The 16,393-nt window shown below is 37.4% G+C and overlaps 1 protein-coding gene across 2 annotated transcripts in view; it reads right to left on the bottom strand.

The window, feature by feature from the left end:
- The window catches only part of grm8a (glutamate receptor, metabotropic 8a), a 285,001-nt gene that overhangs the window by 40,249 nt on the left and 228,359 nt on the right, over positions 1–16,393 (bottom strand). For both annotated transcript variants that reach the window (XM_083528375.1, XM_083528376.1), the window contains one exon: positions 13,891–14,091. In XM_083528375.1, coding sequence (XP_083384501.1) covers positions 13,891–14,091 — 201 coding nt within the window. The remainder of the gene's footprint in view (positions 1–13,890; positions 14,092–16,393) is intronic.

The raw sequence follows: 16,393 nt of genomic DNA, 5'->3' as shown, positions 1-16,393 counted from the left end.
TACACTAAGTCTACACTAATGTTCTTTACACAGGCTTTAACGAAAGACATGTTACACACGGTGTAACGGGTGAAATATTTTGCGCTTCCTTTAGGAGCATAGCGGTATTTTGGGAACAGCATGCCAGAAGCGAGCTCTTCCTTCACCCAGACTCAACGCTTTACAACGGCTTGTATCTAAACAGTAGCCGAGCAAGAAAGTCATTGTTCACTGTCTTCCTCCTTCCTTTCACAACTATTTCTCTCGGGAATTTATCTTTTGGCAACGTCGTGCATTTTAAAATCACTCGATGGAAGTTTTTTCTCCCGATGCTGTGCAGCTCAGAACACAGGTGAGGTGCGTTTTTTCCGTTTCCGTTTGGAAATTTCATTTGGTCTAATGTTATGGGGTTCAGTTTTTTGGCTTGAAGTTTGCGAAACCGGGAAAAACCCAGGAAAAATTCATAAATTAGCCGCTTCCTTGTTTTAGCCGCGGGGTTCAAAACGTGGGAAAAAAGTAGCGGCTTGTAGTCCAAAAAATACGGTATTCATTGGTGAGTACCCACTCGGAGTGGTCCAAGAAAGGACAACGGGTAAGCTGGAGAGCTTAAGTGTGTGGGGAGAGAAAAAGCTAGCCTCGTTTAGTCTACAGAAGAACAATGCTGTTCTAAAGGTCAACGCTGGTAATTCATTTGGATGTTTCTTTAATATGTACCACCTGCTGAAACATTGATTATTCACTCAAATCAACATTATTCCCTAATGGGAGTGCCTTCTTTCAGGAATTATGAATTAGTTGTTTTAGGGGGGTTTGAGGAACATGGCAAAGTATTCAAGGTGCTCACCCAGCCTTGGATTGACATTTTCCCAGATGTCAATCCAACCAAGCATCTATTCAATGTGATGGACGAGCAAGTCTGATCAATGGAGGCTCCACCTCACAAATGACTGGATTGCTGCTAAATGTGTTGTTGCTTTGGTTATGTGTCTAAAATAATTTCCATCTGATGAGGTTACAAAATCACAATGACAGGTCAAAAACCTTAAATAAGGTAAATAAAGGTAAAAGGTACCTTAAATAAAGGTAAACTTTTAAACTAATCAGATACAAAAGAGATTTGTCTAAAACGATACGTTGCCATAGTAAGTCAGTGGAGTTATGTTTTGTTTGTGGAAATGATTTTGACTGGACCTGGACAAACTTTAGCATTTAGTTAGTTGGTACGTTTTTTGTCTGAGAAATTGTGCAATACTTTTTTTGTTAGACTTTCTTTCAATTTGCTCTTTTTTGTAGCTTTAAATTAACATTTTGTTGTTTTGTTTGCTGTCAGGAAAATAATGTGTGCAATGTATTATATAGGCTACATTCAGTGCCATATGTAGATACTTTTTTTCTGCTCATGTGAGATAGAATCTGTATACATGTTCACAGTAGTCAGTTTATTAGGTACACCCACATATTGACATGAAGTTAGCAGAGCATTTTAAATGCATACAGGTTTAAACTGTACAAGTCTAAAAAGCAAAGGATGAGTTAGCTATGGTCCAAACACTAATCAAATACAGACAGAAAACTAAAACTTGCAATTATAAGCATGCTGGACAACACTGGAAGGATTACTGAACCCATGCTAAGATGAGTTGGTGAATTAAATGAATATTTTATTGTGGCTGAGGTAAATGTTTATAGGGTGGCACAGGGAAATGAGAAATTTTGATCCCTGGAGGGTCGGCAATTGATTGGAACTAGTGCGACCTTGATTAGAACCCCTTGGCATTAGTTATAATGGAGCAGTGGAAATTCCTAAAATTGCCTTTGCGCAGCACTCACCATTCACATTCAATCACCATTCTTATAAAAGGTTTTTACAGTGAACACTGGCTGTGCCCCACTCCACTGCTCCATTATAACTAATAGCAAGGGGTTTTTAACAAGTTTGCACTGGTTAAAAAACAATTGTCGACATCCCAGGGTCACCAACCCCTAGTTCCAAAATTCATTTGCCTGCACCACCTATTTACTTCAACCACAATAAAATATTCCTTTAATTCACCTCAACTTTGCAAAGCTTCAGAAACACTTTCAGCATTGTCCAGCATGATGAGAATTCCAAGTTTTTGTTTTCTCTTTGCTTTCAAATGAATATTTGGACCATGGTCAGCTCATCCTTTGTACAGTTTAAGCCTGTATGCACTCTGCTCATTTTATGGCAATATGTAGGTGTACCTGATAAACTAACCACTGTGCACATGTATACAGATTTTATCTGGCATGTGCACAAAACAGTGTGATAAATTGTTCGTTATTTTCCTGACAGCCACTAATCCAGCAAGAAGTTAATCTAAAGCTACAATTAATGAGCAAATTTAAAACGAACAAAAAGTATTGCACCATTTCTCTGAAAAAAGCAAGCTAAATACTAAAGCTTGACTTTAAAGTACAAGGCATTAAACAGAGCCAGACCATTGAAAAAGCAACAATATATTATTTTTTTTTGGATTAGATGCCGAGTAATTTGCTGTCATTTCCTGTGTTCCTGGATGTCGCCTGGTTCCCAACTTTGATCTGATTTGTGATGTTATTTTGTATTTTTGGATTTTGTATTGCAGCAGTGCAAACAAAGAGCGACTCAAAAAAATATATGGGTAAAAGGGTCAACCGCGTCATAAGCTATCAAAAGAATAATAGGGCCCAGTCAAAATCGATTCCACAAACAACAGTTAAGTGTAAGCCCCACGGACTTACTATGGCAACGTATCATTTTGGACAAACATGCTTTGTACATGGTTAGTTTGCTTGTTGAATGTCTTTGTTCTGTCCTTGTGATTTTGTAATCCCATCAGGTGGAAACAATTTAAGACACAAATTTATACACATATACCTACAAGGCTTTACTTTATGGCTACCGATCAGGCATAACATTATGACCACCTGCCTAATATTGTGTTTTGTCCTCAGTAACTTCTTCAGCAGTTTGAGCTACAGGAGCTCATCTGTTGAATCAGACCACACGGGCCAGCCTTTGATCCCTACGTGCATCATCGAGTGCTGGTTCACCGCTGTTTCTTTCTTGGACCACTTTAAATAGAAACTGACCACTGCAGACTGGGAACATCCCACTAGAGCTGCAGTTTTGAAGATGCTCTGGCCCAGTCAGCTAGCCATCACAATTTGGCCTTTATCAAACTCACTCAAATCCTTACGGTTGCCCATTTTTACTGCTTCTTACACATCAACTTTGAAAACAAAATGTTATTTGCTGCCTAATAAATATATCCCATCCACTAACAGGTGCCATGATGAAGAGATAATCAGTATTTTTCACTTCACCATTCATAATGTTACAATGTTATACCTGGTTGATGTGTACACCCACAGCACCCATAACACATTAGGAGCCAAGTCCAGTCATTTGTGAGGTAAAGCCTCAATGGATAAGACTTGCTTGTCCAGCATTTTCCATAGATGTTTGGTTTGATTGAGATCTGGGGAAATTTAAAGCCTGGATGAGCACCTTGAAGACTTTGCCATGTTCCACAAAACCTTTCTAAACAATGAATTCCTAAAAAAGAGAATAACTCTGCTGTTCCATTATAACTAATAGCAAGGGCTTAAAAGCGAGGTCACATTGGTTTAGAACAATGCCCCAGGGTTGCCAACTGCAAGTTTCCAAATGTTTTGTTTCCCTGCACCACTATGTAGTAATAAAGTGTGAATAGGGTGAAGAACTTGACTGTAGGTCATTTAGGCTAAGGGTCAGCAGAAATCGATGACTTTCGAGAAAAATGGCTACTGACTGTGGTAAACAAGATTAGTTACCTGGAGTCACCTGAGAGTGTTACAACCCCAGTAAATGTTCAGTAAATGCCATAAAAGTCCTGCCATTTTATTTCACAGATCGAGTATATTAATGTCCACTGTTGGTAGCGATTTACCCCTTACAAAATAAAATACTAATATGTTTTAAAACTTTATGAAGTACTGTAACATGGCCACTCCAGCATTAGAGAACATTTAGGAAAAGCCACCTAGCCACCTTTAAATGACCACAAATCAATTGGTAGAAACATTTAATTAGACAGTCTAAATAAAATATGAGATGGAATGGTAAACTGCTAGGCTTGGAAGAAGGAAAATGGCTGTTTAGTTGCAATTGCATATAGTTATTTGTATTTGTTTTTTTGGGGTTTTTTTAATAACCACTTTATAGAATTGTTTCAGCCTGGTAGACAGAATGTCAGCCCATCCGAATATGTGCTAGCATATAAGAGAGGTTTTATAATTGTATTTTGTAATAAACGTATTCCCTTTAAGAAACATAACCCAGCCACTGTTTCTAATTTGTCCTGGGTCAGCTTATTTGCATAAACAGGGCTTAATTTTTTTATTTTATAGGTAAAAAAGCAACAGTAAACCTGCGACCCAACAATCCTTAGCACTGACTCTTAGCAATTTGCATTCACAGCATCTGACAGACGTTCTTATCCAAAATGACTCATCATATACAACTGAGCAGTGGAGGGGTTAAGGGCCTTGCTCAAGGGCCCAGAACTGCCACTTAGTGGTGGTAGGATCGTCTGATCTAAATTCAAATATCTTACCCACTGTCAATTTGCCATATCATCACCCTAAGACATTTTCGCACGTTTCCACCTCTATGGATTGTACTTGACTATCTGACACATCCCAAATACACTCGATCAGATTGATATTGATCTTTGTGATGTTCCTCAAACTCTTCCGGAACAGTATTTACAGAGTGACAAGGAGCATTATCCTGCTGAAGGACAGAGAGTACAGATGATCCCAGAGTTCAATGGTTCGACTTACGATTTTTTCGTTCTTGAGATGATAATACGACAAAATGTTTTACAAATATTTAAATGACCGAGTTTGTTGCATATAAATAAAAGGAACATGACTATACTCTCTCACAAATCATAAGACTAGATGTTTCCAAGATTTTGACAGGCTCTGTACACACAAAATGAATCTCTAATTGTTTTAAAATGTCCCATGCTGTTCACGGACAAACTGTTAAGTCCAGCCTATCCAGGGTCCAGTTAACTAATTGCAATCTGCTTCTTTTGGAAAGCAGAAATGTGCAGGTCTAGGATTTTTGGCAACTTCAACTCAGAGTTCGAGTGAGTTTTGGCTTTTTCAAGACCTCTTACTGGAACATCTTTCATCTGATTGGGTTTCATTTGCATTTTGGCCACAGTTCCTCATTAGCTGCTTACTATTTTGTTTTGTGAATCAATCAGGCACGCTTTGCGGTGGCACAGAACGCCGCCGTAGGAATGTGGATTCACTGTGCAGTGGTGAGTGGAAATAATCGACTTCAGTCAATGTGACCGTTATGTACAGAAGGTGGAATATCCCCAGTAGAGCTGGCAAAAAAATTAGCTTCAGGCAAGTAATGACACAACCATTCACTTCACCATTATTGTTGCACTATTAAAGCAAAAATCCACCTTGAATGATATCAATATTTAGTATTACTATGATATTCATTGGATACAAAGTGATTAGCAGGAGCTTTCATTCAACTTGGTGAAGCTGGAGTTGATCTCAGCCAGCAGTTCGCAGCACTTTTTTGAAAAGATGCAGCACATTCTCTGTGCACATTCAACTCTAAGGTTTTTAGCCATGGGCATACTTGAATAGAAATCCGAAAGAGGTCTGGAATTTCCTATTTGTGAGCTAAAGAATGGCTTCATTATTACTTACACAATACACAACAGCAAAACACAAATTATAAAGGCATCGCAGGTTTGCAGTGGGAGACAGAGTACAAACTATGTACTTGAGTTGAAGTAAAGATACAAGAGGTAAAATATGACTCCAGTAAAAGTAAAAGTGCTCCCTTTAAACCTTCCCTTGAGAAAAAGTACCAAAGTATTTGCCTTTAAATGTACTTAAGTTTACTATAATGTTCCTATTATAGTTTTTATCGCTTAATCAACTCAGTTTATGTGAAAAGACTTTAATGTTACTTTAAGCGCACCAATCTATTAATAGAAAGATATTAATGAGTCAAACACTGATTGATATCTAATAAATTATCTTGAGCCCAAATCCTTTTTTTCAACTACTTAAAAATAAGAAAATCTATTCCTCTCAGAATGTTCTGCTTGCTGTTAAACTGATGCTGAACTGTATGTTGGTGATAAGTAGGTACCACCAAGCGACAGGCAAAACAAGTTAAAAACAGCTGCTAGACCAGTTAAGTTTTTATGCACTCAAATGTTATTTAATAAAAGTAAGATATTTGAATTTGAAATGTAGTAGTATGTAAAAGTAAAAGCCCCCTGATATGGAAATACTTCAGTAAAGTACATATACGTGAAAAAGCCCCTTTAAGTACAGTAATGAATTACATTTATTTTGTTACTATCCACCACTGCAGGTACACTATTTTTAAAAAGTGAGTACACTCATTACATTTCGGCAAATGTTGCTGGGAGTGGTGGCTCAGTGGTTAAGGCGCTAGGTTACTGATCGGAAGGTTGGGGGTTCACGTCCCGGTATCGCCAAGCTGCCACTCTTGGTCCCTTGAGCAAGGCCCTTATCCCTCTGTGCTCCAGGGATGCCATTTCATGGCAGACCCTGTGCTCTGACCCCAGCTTTCTAAACAAGCTGGGATATGCGAAGAACAAATTTCACTGTAATGTATATGTGACAAATAAAGGCTATTCTATTCTTCAATCTAGTATATTTTCTCAAGGGACAGTACTATAGAAATTAAACTTGGAATGTTTACACCATATTCATACAGATATGCTTATAAAGTTCAATTCATTTTATTTGTATAAAGAGGTTATAAAGTTAGAATGTATATGTTTTAATGAGTGACCTAGTGCCAATTTTTCAAGGAAAAACTTCCTGAAATAGCATAAGGAAGAAATCTTGAGACGAACCAGATTTGAAAGGGAACCCATCCTCATTTGGGTAGCACTGAATGTTCATTAATTATTTTATTTATTTATTTAACCTTTATTTTTTCAGGAAGGGCCCATTAAGATTTCCAGAAATCTCCCCATCATTGTTGCTGTTCAGTAATAGGTGCTAAAATGCAGAATTCTTCATGCAAACTGTGATCCTGAGCCATTTTTGACATTTGACAGACTGTTATTAATTCCAGTCCAAATCCATTCTTTAAGTTCTTTCAATCAGTTTCTTAGTAACAGGGATTTTTAGGCTGTTAATGTGGAACCTAGACAAAATGGTCTCCAATTGAAGAGAACTCTATCCAGAGGTAGGTCATTTGGATCAACTGGGATGAATTGGGTTGATGGTACCTCAAAAAAGGACATGGTTTACCATATGTGGTCGTTTCAAAGTGTTACATTTTAGGTAAACGTGTGTAGTTTTGGTCGAGCAGAATAAAAGATCACTATCAAGTTGCTTTTTGTTTCGTGCAATCTTTGATGGCTTCAAGCTTGAGCTCAAGTCCTCTGTTAGCTTGTTATCACTGTTGTCTATCTGTTACTCAGTACATCACTCACCTCCTCAGTACATCGATCGCATCTCTTACTGTTCCCCGTAAATCTGTAAATTCTTTGCAGTACAGTGGTTCTCCCCAGTCGACCTAAATCTCCACCACCGGCTGGAGCATCCCTCGATTCCCTCAGTGGGGGTTTCCCTTAGTGTTTTGGCTCAGCTTTGCAGACAGTAACTGCAATGACAGGACTGTAGCCTAACACCGATGAGTTGCCTCACTGATTATTCTGCTGCTAGCCACTATTGCGCTCTCGCAGGGTTTCTTTTGACAGTTGGCTCTGCAAGTTATTTGGGCTTCATTATCCACATCTGTGGCTGTGAATGACTAAAGAGCCATGCTGAACGATTTACAGTCACGCAGCCAACGTCTATATGTTTATTGCCTCGGACCTAACCAGTCTCTGTTTAGATGTCTGCGGTCACATCCGAAATCATTTACGTGGCAGGAGCAAGAGCACACCCCAGTTTTCTTATTGAATAATATTGGATCCAGCTTGCTTTTTCCCCCTGTCTCACACATGCATACACAATAGAGAAGCAGAGAGTGATTCACTCTCACACTCGAAAATAAAGCCACTCTATCCTTGTTATTGCCATGACAGATCCAAAACCTTTTACTATCTCTGGGCATGGGTTAGGAAAATGGACCCACAGTCACACGATAGGAATTTTATCTTTACCATTTCAACTACTGGCACGTTTCGTGGGAGGACTCGACATTGATAAACACCAGATACAGATACACTAATCACATTTTTTTTTTTTCTGTCTAATCACTTCCAGTCAAAAGTTCTCTCCTTGTCTCTGGGTAAATCAGCATAGCAGTAGCAGCAGCGATATCTGATCTTAATCTTGATCTTTATTTGATTTTAGAGGTCCTGTCCTCTAAAAAAGAAGTCACTGAGGAGTTCTCTTTTATCAGCAGAAGAATCCAAACAGTGCAGATCACCCAATCACACAATCACCCAAACTGGGTCATTAGAGAGGAGAAGAAACCTGTTGAGAAAACCAGATGTTGAGAAAACCAGAACAAGTTCTACTACTACTACTAAATGTCACGAAAGTAAGCTACCTAAATCTGATATCTTTATTTATAACATTTCTCATTATTATATCGTTATTAGCCATACATTTATTGTTCAGCCCGTTTCAAAATTTAAATGGTGGCAATTTAAATTGGCAAAATATGACTACATTCTAAAAAAAAAAAAAAAAAGACAAATATATACTGTGTATGTGTATCTTACAAAAGTAAGTACACCCCTCTCTTATTTTAGTAACCATTTTAGTATATTATTTCAGGGAACAATTCTATAGAAATGAGATTTGGATATATTTTAAAATAGTCAATGTGCAGCTTTAATAGCAGTACAGATTTAGTCCTCTAAAAACATGCAGCCATTATAGTCTAAATAACTGGCAACAAAAGTAAGTACACCCTAAGTGATAACAGCTGTATGTAATGTAACCGTGCAAAGCCACACATCCTATTCATCATGTTCATGTTTTTGTCTGTTTGACAGAACCATACAAATGTGTGTATCTTGTATTAGAGCAGTTAAAATTTGGTGCTTTAAGTTCAATTCTCTCATACTGACCACTGGATGTTCAACATGCACCTCATGGTAAAGACTCTCTAAAGATTTGAGAATTAGAAATGTTACTCTACACTAAGATGCAGAGGCTATAAGAAGTTCGGTAACATCCTGAAACTGAGATACAGTACAGTGGCCAGGGTCATACAGATGTTTCCAAGACGGGTTCCACTCAGAACAGGCCTCGCAAGGGAAAAGCTTTGTATGTGCTGGCACGAATGCACCTCTTAGCTCCTAAAAAATGCGACTCCGCAAGTCTCAGCCTGGTAGAACAAAAGAAAAGTGTTTTTTCAAACCAACACATACAGTGAAGAAAATAAGTATTTGAACACCCTGCTATTTTGCAAGTTCTCCCACTTAGAAATCATGGAGGGGTCTGAAGTTTTCATCGTAGGTGCATCTCCACTGTGAGAGACATAATTAAAAAAAAAAAAAAAATACAGAAATCACAATATATGATTTTTAAACTATTTATTTGTATGATACAGCTGCAAATAAGTATTTGAACACCTGTCTATCAGCTAGAATTCTGACTCTCAAAGACCTGTTAGTCTGCCTTTAAAATGTCCACCTCCACTACATTTATTATCCTAAATTAGATGCACCTGTTTGAGGTCGTTAGCTGCATAAAGACACCTGTCCACCCCATACAATCAGTAAGAAACCAACTACTAACATGGCCAAGACCAAAGAGCTGTCCAAAGACACTAGAGACAAAATTGTACACCTCCACAAGGCTGGAAAGGGCTACGGGGAAATTGCCAAGCAGCTTGGTGAAAAAAGGTCCACTGTTGGAGCAATCATTAGAAAATGGAAGAAGCTAAACATGACTGTCAATCTCCCTCGGACTGGGGCTCCATGCAAGATCTCACCTCGTGGGGTCTCAATGATCCTAAGGAAGGTGAGAAATCAGCCCAGAACTACACGGGAGGAGCTGGTCAATGACCTGAAAAGAGCTGGGACCACCGTTTCCAAAGTTACTGTTGGTAATACACTAAGACGTCATGGTTTGAAATCATGCATGGTACGGAAGGTTCCCCTGCTTAAACCAGCACATGTCCAGGCACGTCTTAAGTTTGCCAATGACCATTTGGATGATCCAGAGGAGTCATGGGAGAAAGTCATGTGGTCAGATGAGACCAAAATCGAACTTTTGGGTCATAATTCCACTAAATATTTGTGGGGGAAGAAGAATGATGAGTACCATCTCAAGAACACCATCCCTACTGTGAAGCATGGGGGTGGTAGCATCATGTTTTGGGGGTGTTTTTCTGCACATGGGACAGGGCGACTGCACTGTATTAAGGAGAGGATGACTGGGGCCATGTATTGCGAGATTTTGGGGAACAACCTCCTTCCCTCAGTTAGAGCATTGAAGATGGGTCGAGGCTGGGTCTTCCAACATGACAATGACCCGAAGCACACAGCCAGGATAACCAAGGAGTGGCTCTGTAAAAAGCATATCAAGGTTCTGGCGTGGCCTAGCCAGTCTCCAGACCTAAACCCAATAGAGAATCTTTGAAGGGAGCTCAAACTCCGTGTTTCTCAGCGACAGGCCAGAAACCTGACTGATCTAGAGAAGATCTGTGTGGAGGAGTGGGCCAAAATCCCTCCTGCAGTGTGTGCAAACCTGGTGAAAAACTACAGGAAACGTTTGACCTCTAATTGCAAACAAAGGCTCCTGTACCAAATATTAACATTGACTATCAGGTGTTCAAATACTTATTTGCAGCTGTATCATACAAATAAATAGCTAAAAAATCATACATTGTGATTTCTGGATTTTTTTTTTTAGATTATGTCTCTCACAGTGGACATGCACCTACGATGACAATTTCAGACCCCTCCATGATTTCTAAGTGGGAGAACTTGCAAAATAGCAGAGTGTTCAAATACTTATTTTCCTCACTGTATATGCACGTACAGTCGTACAGGAGACACTTGTCCATGATACATTGACAATATATGACGTGACAAATCATGTTTTAACTAAAATATGTCTTTTCTCACTAATTATGATAGCTATAATCAAAATATGAATTTTCGTGTTCAAAAGCATAAGTTCACGACATTAATACAAACAAATCAATACAAACAAATTAATAAAAAGCATGTAGTAATATCTATTGTAAGATTGCCATGAATAAAACTGATTTTACACAATTACTATACATTGTTATTCATTTTATTACTTATTGTTTTATTTTAGAAATTCTAAGTAAAATTATAGAAATGCTATACACTGTACAGCATCGTTAACTAGATATTTATATTACTATATATATATATATATACACACACACATACATACACATACACACAGTAAATATATAAGAATACTTAATAAACAGGTTTCAAACTCCCCTCCCCACCACCTCTGTCGAGCTCCTCTTCCTTCTGGACCTGCCTGATTCATCCTAACGCCCTAACTCAGGATGGGGTTCTCTTTAATTGGATACCACTTGCTGCTGCTTATTATGGCTCCACATAAACAACTTAAATATTCATGAGGTTAGTGTGGAAGGTTAAACTCAAGACTCATGAAGATGGATTCGGACTGTAATTAAAATAAATAGTTTGTTACAATAGCTTGGGGCTGCAACATGAACAGTTTTGCATTTAAATGTCCGTCAGTGAACAGATGATAACCTAAACAACGATGTAACTGTAATGAATGGACATTCGGAGTCACTGATTTGAGTCTGATTCCTTTTAAAGTTTCTTCCTCGTACCTTTTCAGGGTTTTTTCCCCTAATACAGTCGAATTATTAGAGATAAAATAATAGGGACTAATTTGCAGTGTTAAAATTTATAGTCGCAATTTATTTATTTCTGTGATTGTTAAATACACTATACAAATAAAATTGATATTAAACATTATATATATATATAAAATCATGGTGTGAATAATTTGATTTATTGAAATAAAAAAATAGGAAAAATACTAAATAAAGGTGTTTTTTTCTTTTTATGATAATATATAAATAATATAAAAATATATACAATTTTAAAATGTCATTTTTGTTGCAGTTATGCTCTTATTCTCTATTGCAAAGTCCACCTTTCACACCTCTGCCATGATCTGTGGTGGCAAGAGAAACGTAATCCAGGCATTTGTTTTCCCACTGGACTGAAAAGAAAAGGTTTCAGCGCACGTTTGTAAAGTCTTTATACTGTAGGAGTCTGAACTATTGTGAAAAGAAAAAGCAATTGAATAGAATGCACAATCAGTAAACAGTCTTGTAAAAAAAAAAAAAAAACCATTTGTTTTTTTTGCTGTGTATTTATTTAAATTGCTCGCATATCTCATTATAATGGCTGCCATTTAAGTCACAGGTGGGCTGTGGGATTATTTTATGAGAATGTGGCAGGTTTGTTTAACGCAGTAAACAAGACATCATGGATCGCTGCTGTATTACCTGATTGTTGGAGAATTTAAGCATAATACACATGTTTGGTTATGCTCATAAACACATTCGCAGCCAAAATGTTTTTCTAAGACAAGTGGAGGACTGCGATTTTTCCACAATCTAGAATTTTCTGTAATAACAGAGATGGTTTGGACATGTGCAGAGGAGGGACATGAATTATATTGGTAGGAGAATGCTGAGGATGGAGCCACCAGGTAGGAGGAAAAGAGGAAGGCCAAGGAGGAGGATGTGGTGAGGGAAGACATGCAGGTAGTTGGTGTAAAAGAGGCAGATGTAGAGGACAGGGGGGTATGGAGACAGATGATCCGCTGTGGAGACCCCTAATGGGAGCAGCCGAAAGAAGAAGAAGAAGAAGAAGAAGAAGAAGAAGAACAGGAAGCCGTGCTGTAAGAGAATTAACACTAATTGCTCTGGAGAACTTACAGAAATGACAACGTGTTTGGATCCAGTGGAGGAAACAAAAAAAAAAGAGGAGATTAAATAAATAAAAAGATAAAAGTTCTGCCAAAGCGTCATAAAATAAAGTGAAGATCTTCAAGACTTATGAAATGTGAGATATGAAGGGCAGTGATCCAACCGAAGAAAAAAAAAAAAAAAACATTCATAATTGTACAATAGAGAACAAGAAAAAAATAACATGGTTCTATAAATTTTCCATATGTATCCACTAAACTATTAACTATTCTATATGTATTAATTTAACTTTACAATATATATATATATATAAAGACTTCTGTTTGTTAAAATACAATACAAAATTATAGTTAAATTACAAGAGGTACAGTCAGGGGGTAGACGCTACAGAGAGTTCAAGTGCAAGCAGTCGCCATCTACTGGTTTATTTTGCAAGAATTTCATAGAATTTTTTTTTTTTTTTTTTTTTTTTTTTAATAGACATATTGTCTTTATGCAAATGAGATATAGTTGGTGGTCTATGGGATTTTAGAAGAATCAAAGACTATCAAAGATACGAAGGACAAAATATCGAATTGCTTTGTGTTGCACAAAGCTAAATCCAGCAGCACTTATACACTTGCTACACCGAGGCAAACATCAATATTAATGTTAAGATTTCTGTCATTTGATGAATTTTAAAGTGCATTGTACTGAAATCTCATGATCTTCTGAGGAAATGCTACAAACACTGCACCTGAATTTATTAAAGCCTGGATAGGATCTGTTGGATAGAAAGTGACAAGTAGGAAACTAAAAAGCAAAAAAACAAAAAAAAAACAAAAAAAAAAAACATTAAAGAGGCAGATGAATAAAATATGCTATAATGAAGAGGAGAAAAAAAAAAACACAAAGCATCAAAAGGAGACATTAAGGAGTCCTCTAATCATGAAATAAAATAATAAAACCATGAAAACAAAGCTACTCACCGTTGAACTTGACTTTGCGGATGTACTCGAGCAGTTCTTTGCCGTTGATGTTGCTCATGCGAGGACAAAGGCCGGGGTAACCGGAGCACAGGTGTCGATGCATGCTGTGCAGAGCATGGGCCATAGCGTACACGGCGTCCATGACGAACTGAACCTTCCCCTCCTGCTCATAGCTGGAGTCACGACCCACCTTCTCAAGCCCTACACACACATATACATGCACACATTCATCAAGTGGTATTTTTCCACGTCTTCATTACGCTATTCCGATGGAAGCGTGTAATCTTGCAGTCTTATTTACTCTGCAAGCGAACGGGCGCACCATTCGGAAGTGCTGAAAAACCGTTTAATATGATGCACACTGTGAGACAATTTGCATAATTGGCTAACGAGCAGGCCGATGAGATGAATGCCTTCTATTATGAAAAGAATGAATAGCGCAGTGTATTTTAGACATACAGGGGATAAATAAAAAACGTTAACACGTTACACCAGATACATGTTTTACCAGTAAGATTCTGTTCCTTAACAAATGGAAACACTGCAAAAACTCGATTCAAGACTTACAATCTTATTTCTAGCCATAAAAACCTTATTGGTCTTATTTTAAAAATCAAATACTATTTAAGTGCAGATTGTATAAGATTATTATATTAGAGTTTTAAGATTGTTTATCTTTTTTTTTCTTATTTAGTTAGTAATGCTTTAAGTTACCGTATTTTTCGGACTATAAGCCGCTACTTTTTTCCCTAATTTTCGCTACTTTTATTTATGAATTTTTCCTGGCTTTTTACCGGTTTCACAAACTTCAAGCCAAAAAACTGAACCCCATAACATTAGACCAATGAAATTTCCGAACGTAAACGAAAAAAACGCACCTCACCTGTGTTCTGAGCTGCACAGCATCGGGAGAAAAAAAGTTTTTCTTAAAAGCACGACGATGCCAAAAGAAAAACTCCCGAGAGAAATAGTTGTGAAAGGAAGGAGGAAGACAGTGAACAATGACTTTCTTGGTCGGCTACTGTTTAGATACAAGCCGTTGTAACGCGTTGAGTCTGGGTGAAGGGAGAGCTCGCTAACTCCAGTTACAACAGAAATCATATAAGCACAGACAGCTTTCCAAAACTCGTGCTTTTTTATTTTTCTTGGCAACAATGTAAAGCCTACATATGATTTTTTTTACATTTTCTTATAAAAAAAATGCAAGTGTGATTATCCTACTGCACTGGCAGACCATTTGACTTGTTTCTAGTCTGTATCTTAAAAATATTGTATTAATTTCTTCTTAATAATTAAATAACTTTTTAAATAAAAATGTATTTAAATGTTTTGTTTTTTTTTGCAGTGCAAATGTGCTTATACAAAAAGATTGGATTGTGGGGATGTTTCAAACGATTTTATTTTTTTTCTGTGAAATTTGCCAAATTGCATATTGACAAAGAAACAGTGCTTCTGGGAGAATGTCCTTTTTTCTGGGTAAATGAACCGTTAAAAAAAAAGAACATGACACCTTCAGGGAAACATGAAGGAGGCTTTATTGTGTTTTAGGGCTGCTTTGTTGTGTCTGGCACCATGAGCCTGGAATCTGTGAAGGGTGCAATGAAAACTTAAGCCTGCCAAGTCATTCTGGAGCAAAATGCTCTACCTAGTGTCAGACAAATGCCAGAACATACAGCTAAAGGCACTCAAGAATGGCTAAGAACAAAACGTCTGACTTTTCTGATGTGGCCTTCTATGAGCCTTGATCTGAATCCTGTCAAAGTTTAAACTAGCAGTTTGGAGACAAATAGAGCAGTCTTCTCATGAAGATTGGACCAGACAGTTCCAGAAGTCTCGTTGAGAGCTACAGAAATCGGCCAATTCATTTTTTATGACACCTCCTGCAAAGTGGATAAATTAATGCACTCTTTTGCATGATGACCGATTTATGGTCATCTTTTCCTCTGCTAATGAAAAAGACTCAAAATGACAAAAGAAAGAGAGATAGAGAGAAAGATTGAGAGATAGCATTCTGGCTCTTTGGATAAGATAAAATGTTTGCCAGCAACGATTTGAAGCCAGCAACGATTTGGCTTGTATAGAAGGGAGCAATCGTTTTGGACAAAGATTTGACTAAAGTAAGCCAGGAACGGCAAATTCAGTTGGTTTATATTAAATATAAAAACGCATTTGTAATGAAAGAGGTAGAAATCATATGCAAACAATACACTGCTAGGGTAACATAAGACTGATTCTAAGAAACAGGTGCCTCTATCCAGAGCTTGCTGGTGCTGAAATTTAAAGTCACGACCTACTGATTGGATGTGTAAAATATTAACCATTGAGCTACCACTTGGAGCTCTTATGCAATAAAGAACATATGATACAGAATGTTTTGGAGCTAAATTACATGATACATTCTCTCTGAAAATAATATCAATAATACTGCACTTACACTGAAACTTTTATTGTATATACATAAACTCTGAAGAAATGTTTTTTAAGATCAAAATATAATAGATTT

The sequence above is a fragment of the Silurus aristotelis genome (genome assembly GCF_946808225.1).
Source record: "Silurus aristotelis genome assembly, chromosome: 24".
Classification (NCBI taxonomy): Eukaryota; Metazoa; Chordata; class Actinopteri; order Siluriformes; family Siluridae; genus Silurus; species Silurus aristotelis.
This window is presented reverse-complemented; position numbering and strand designations above follow the sequence as displayed.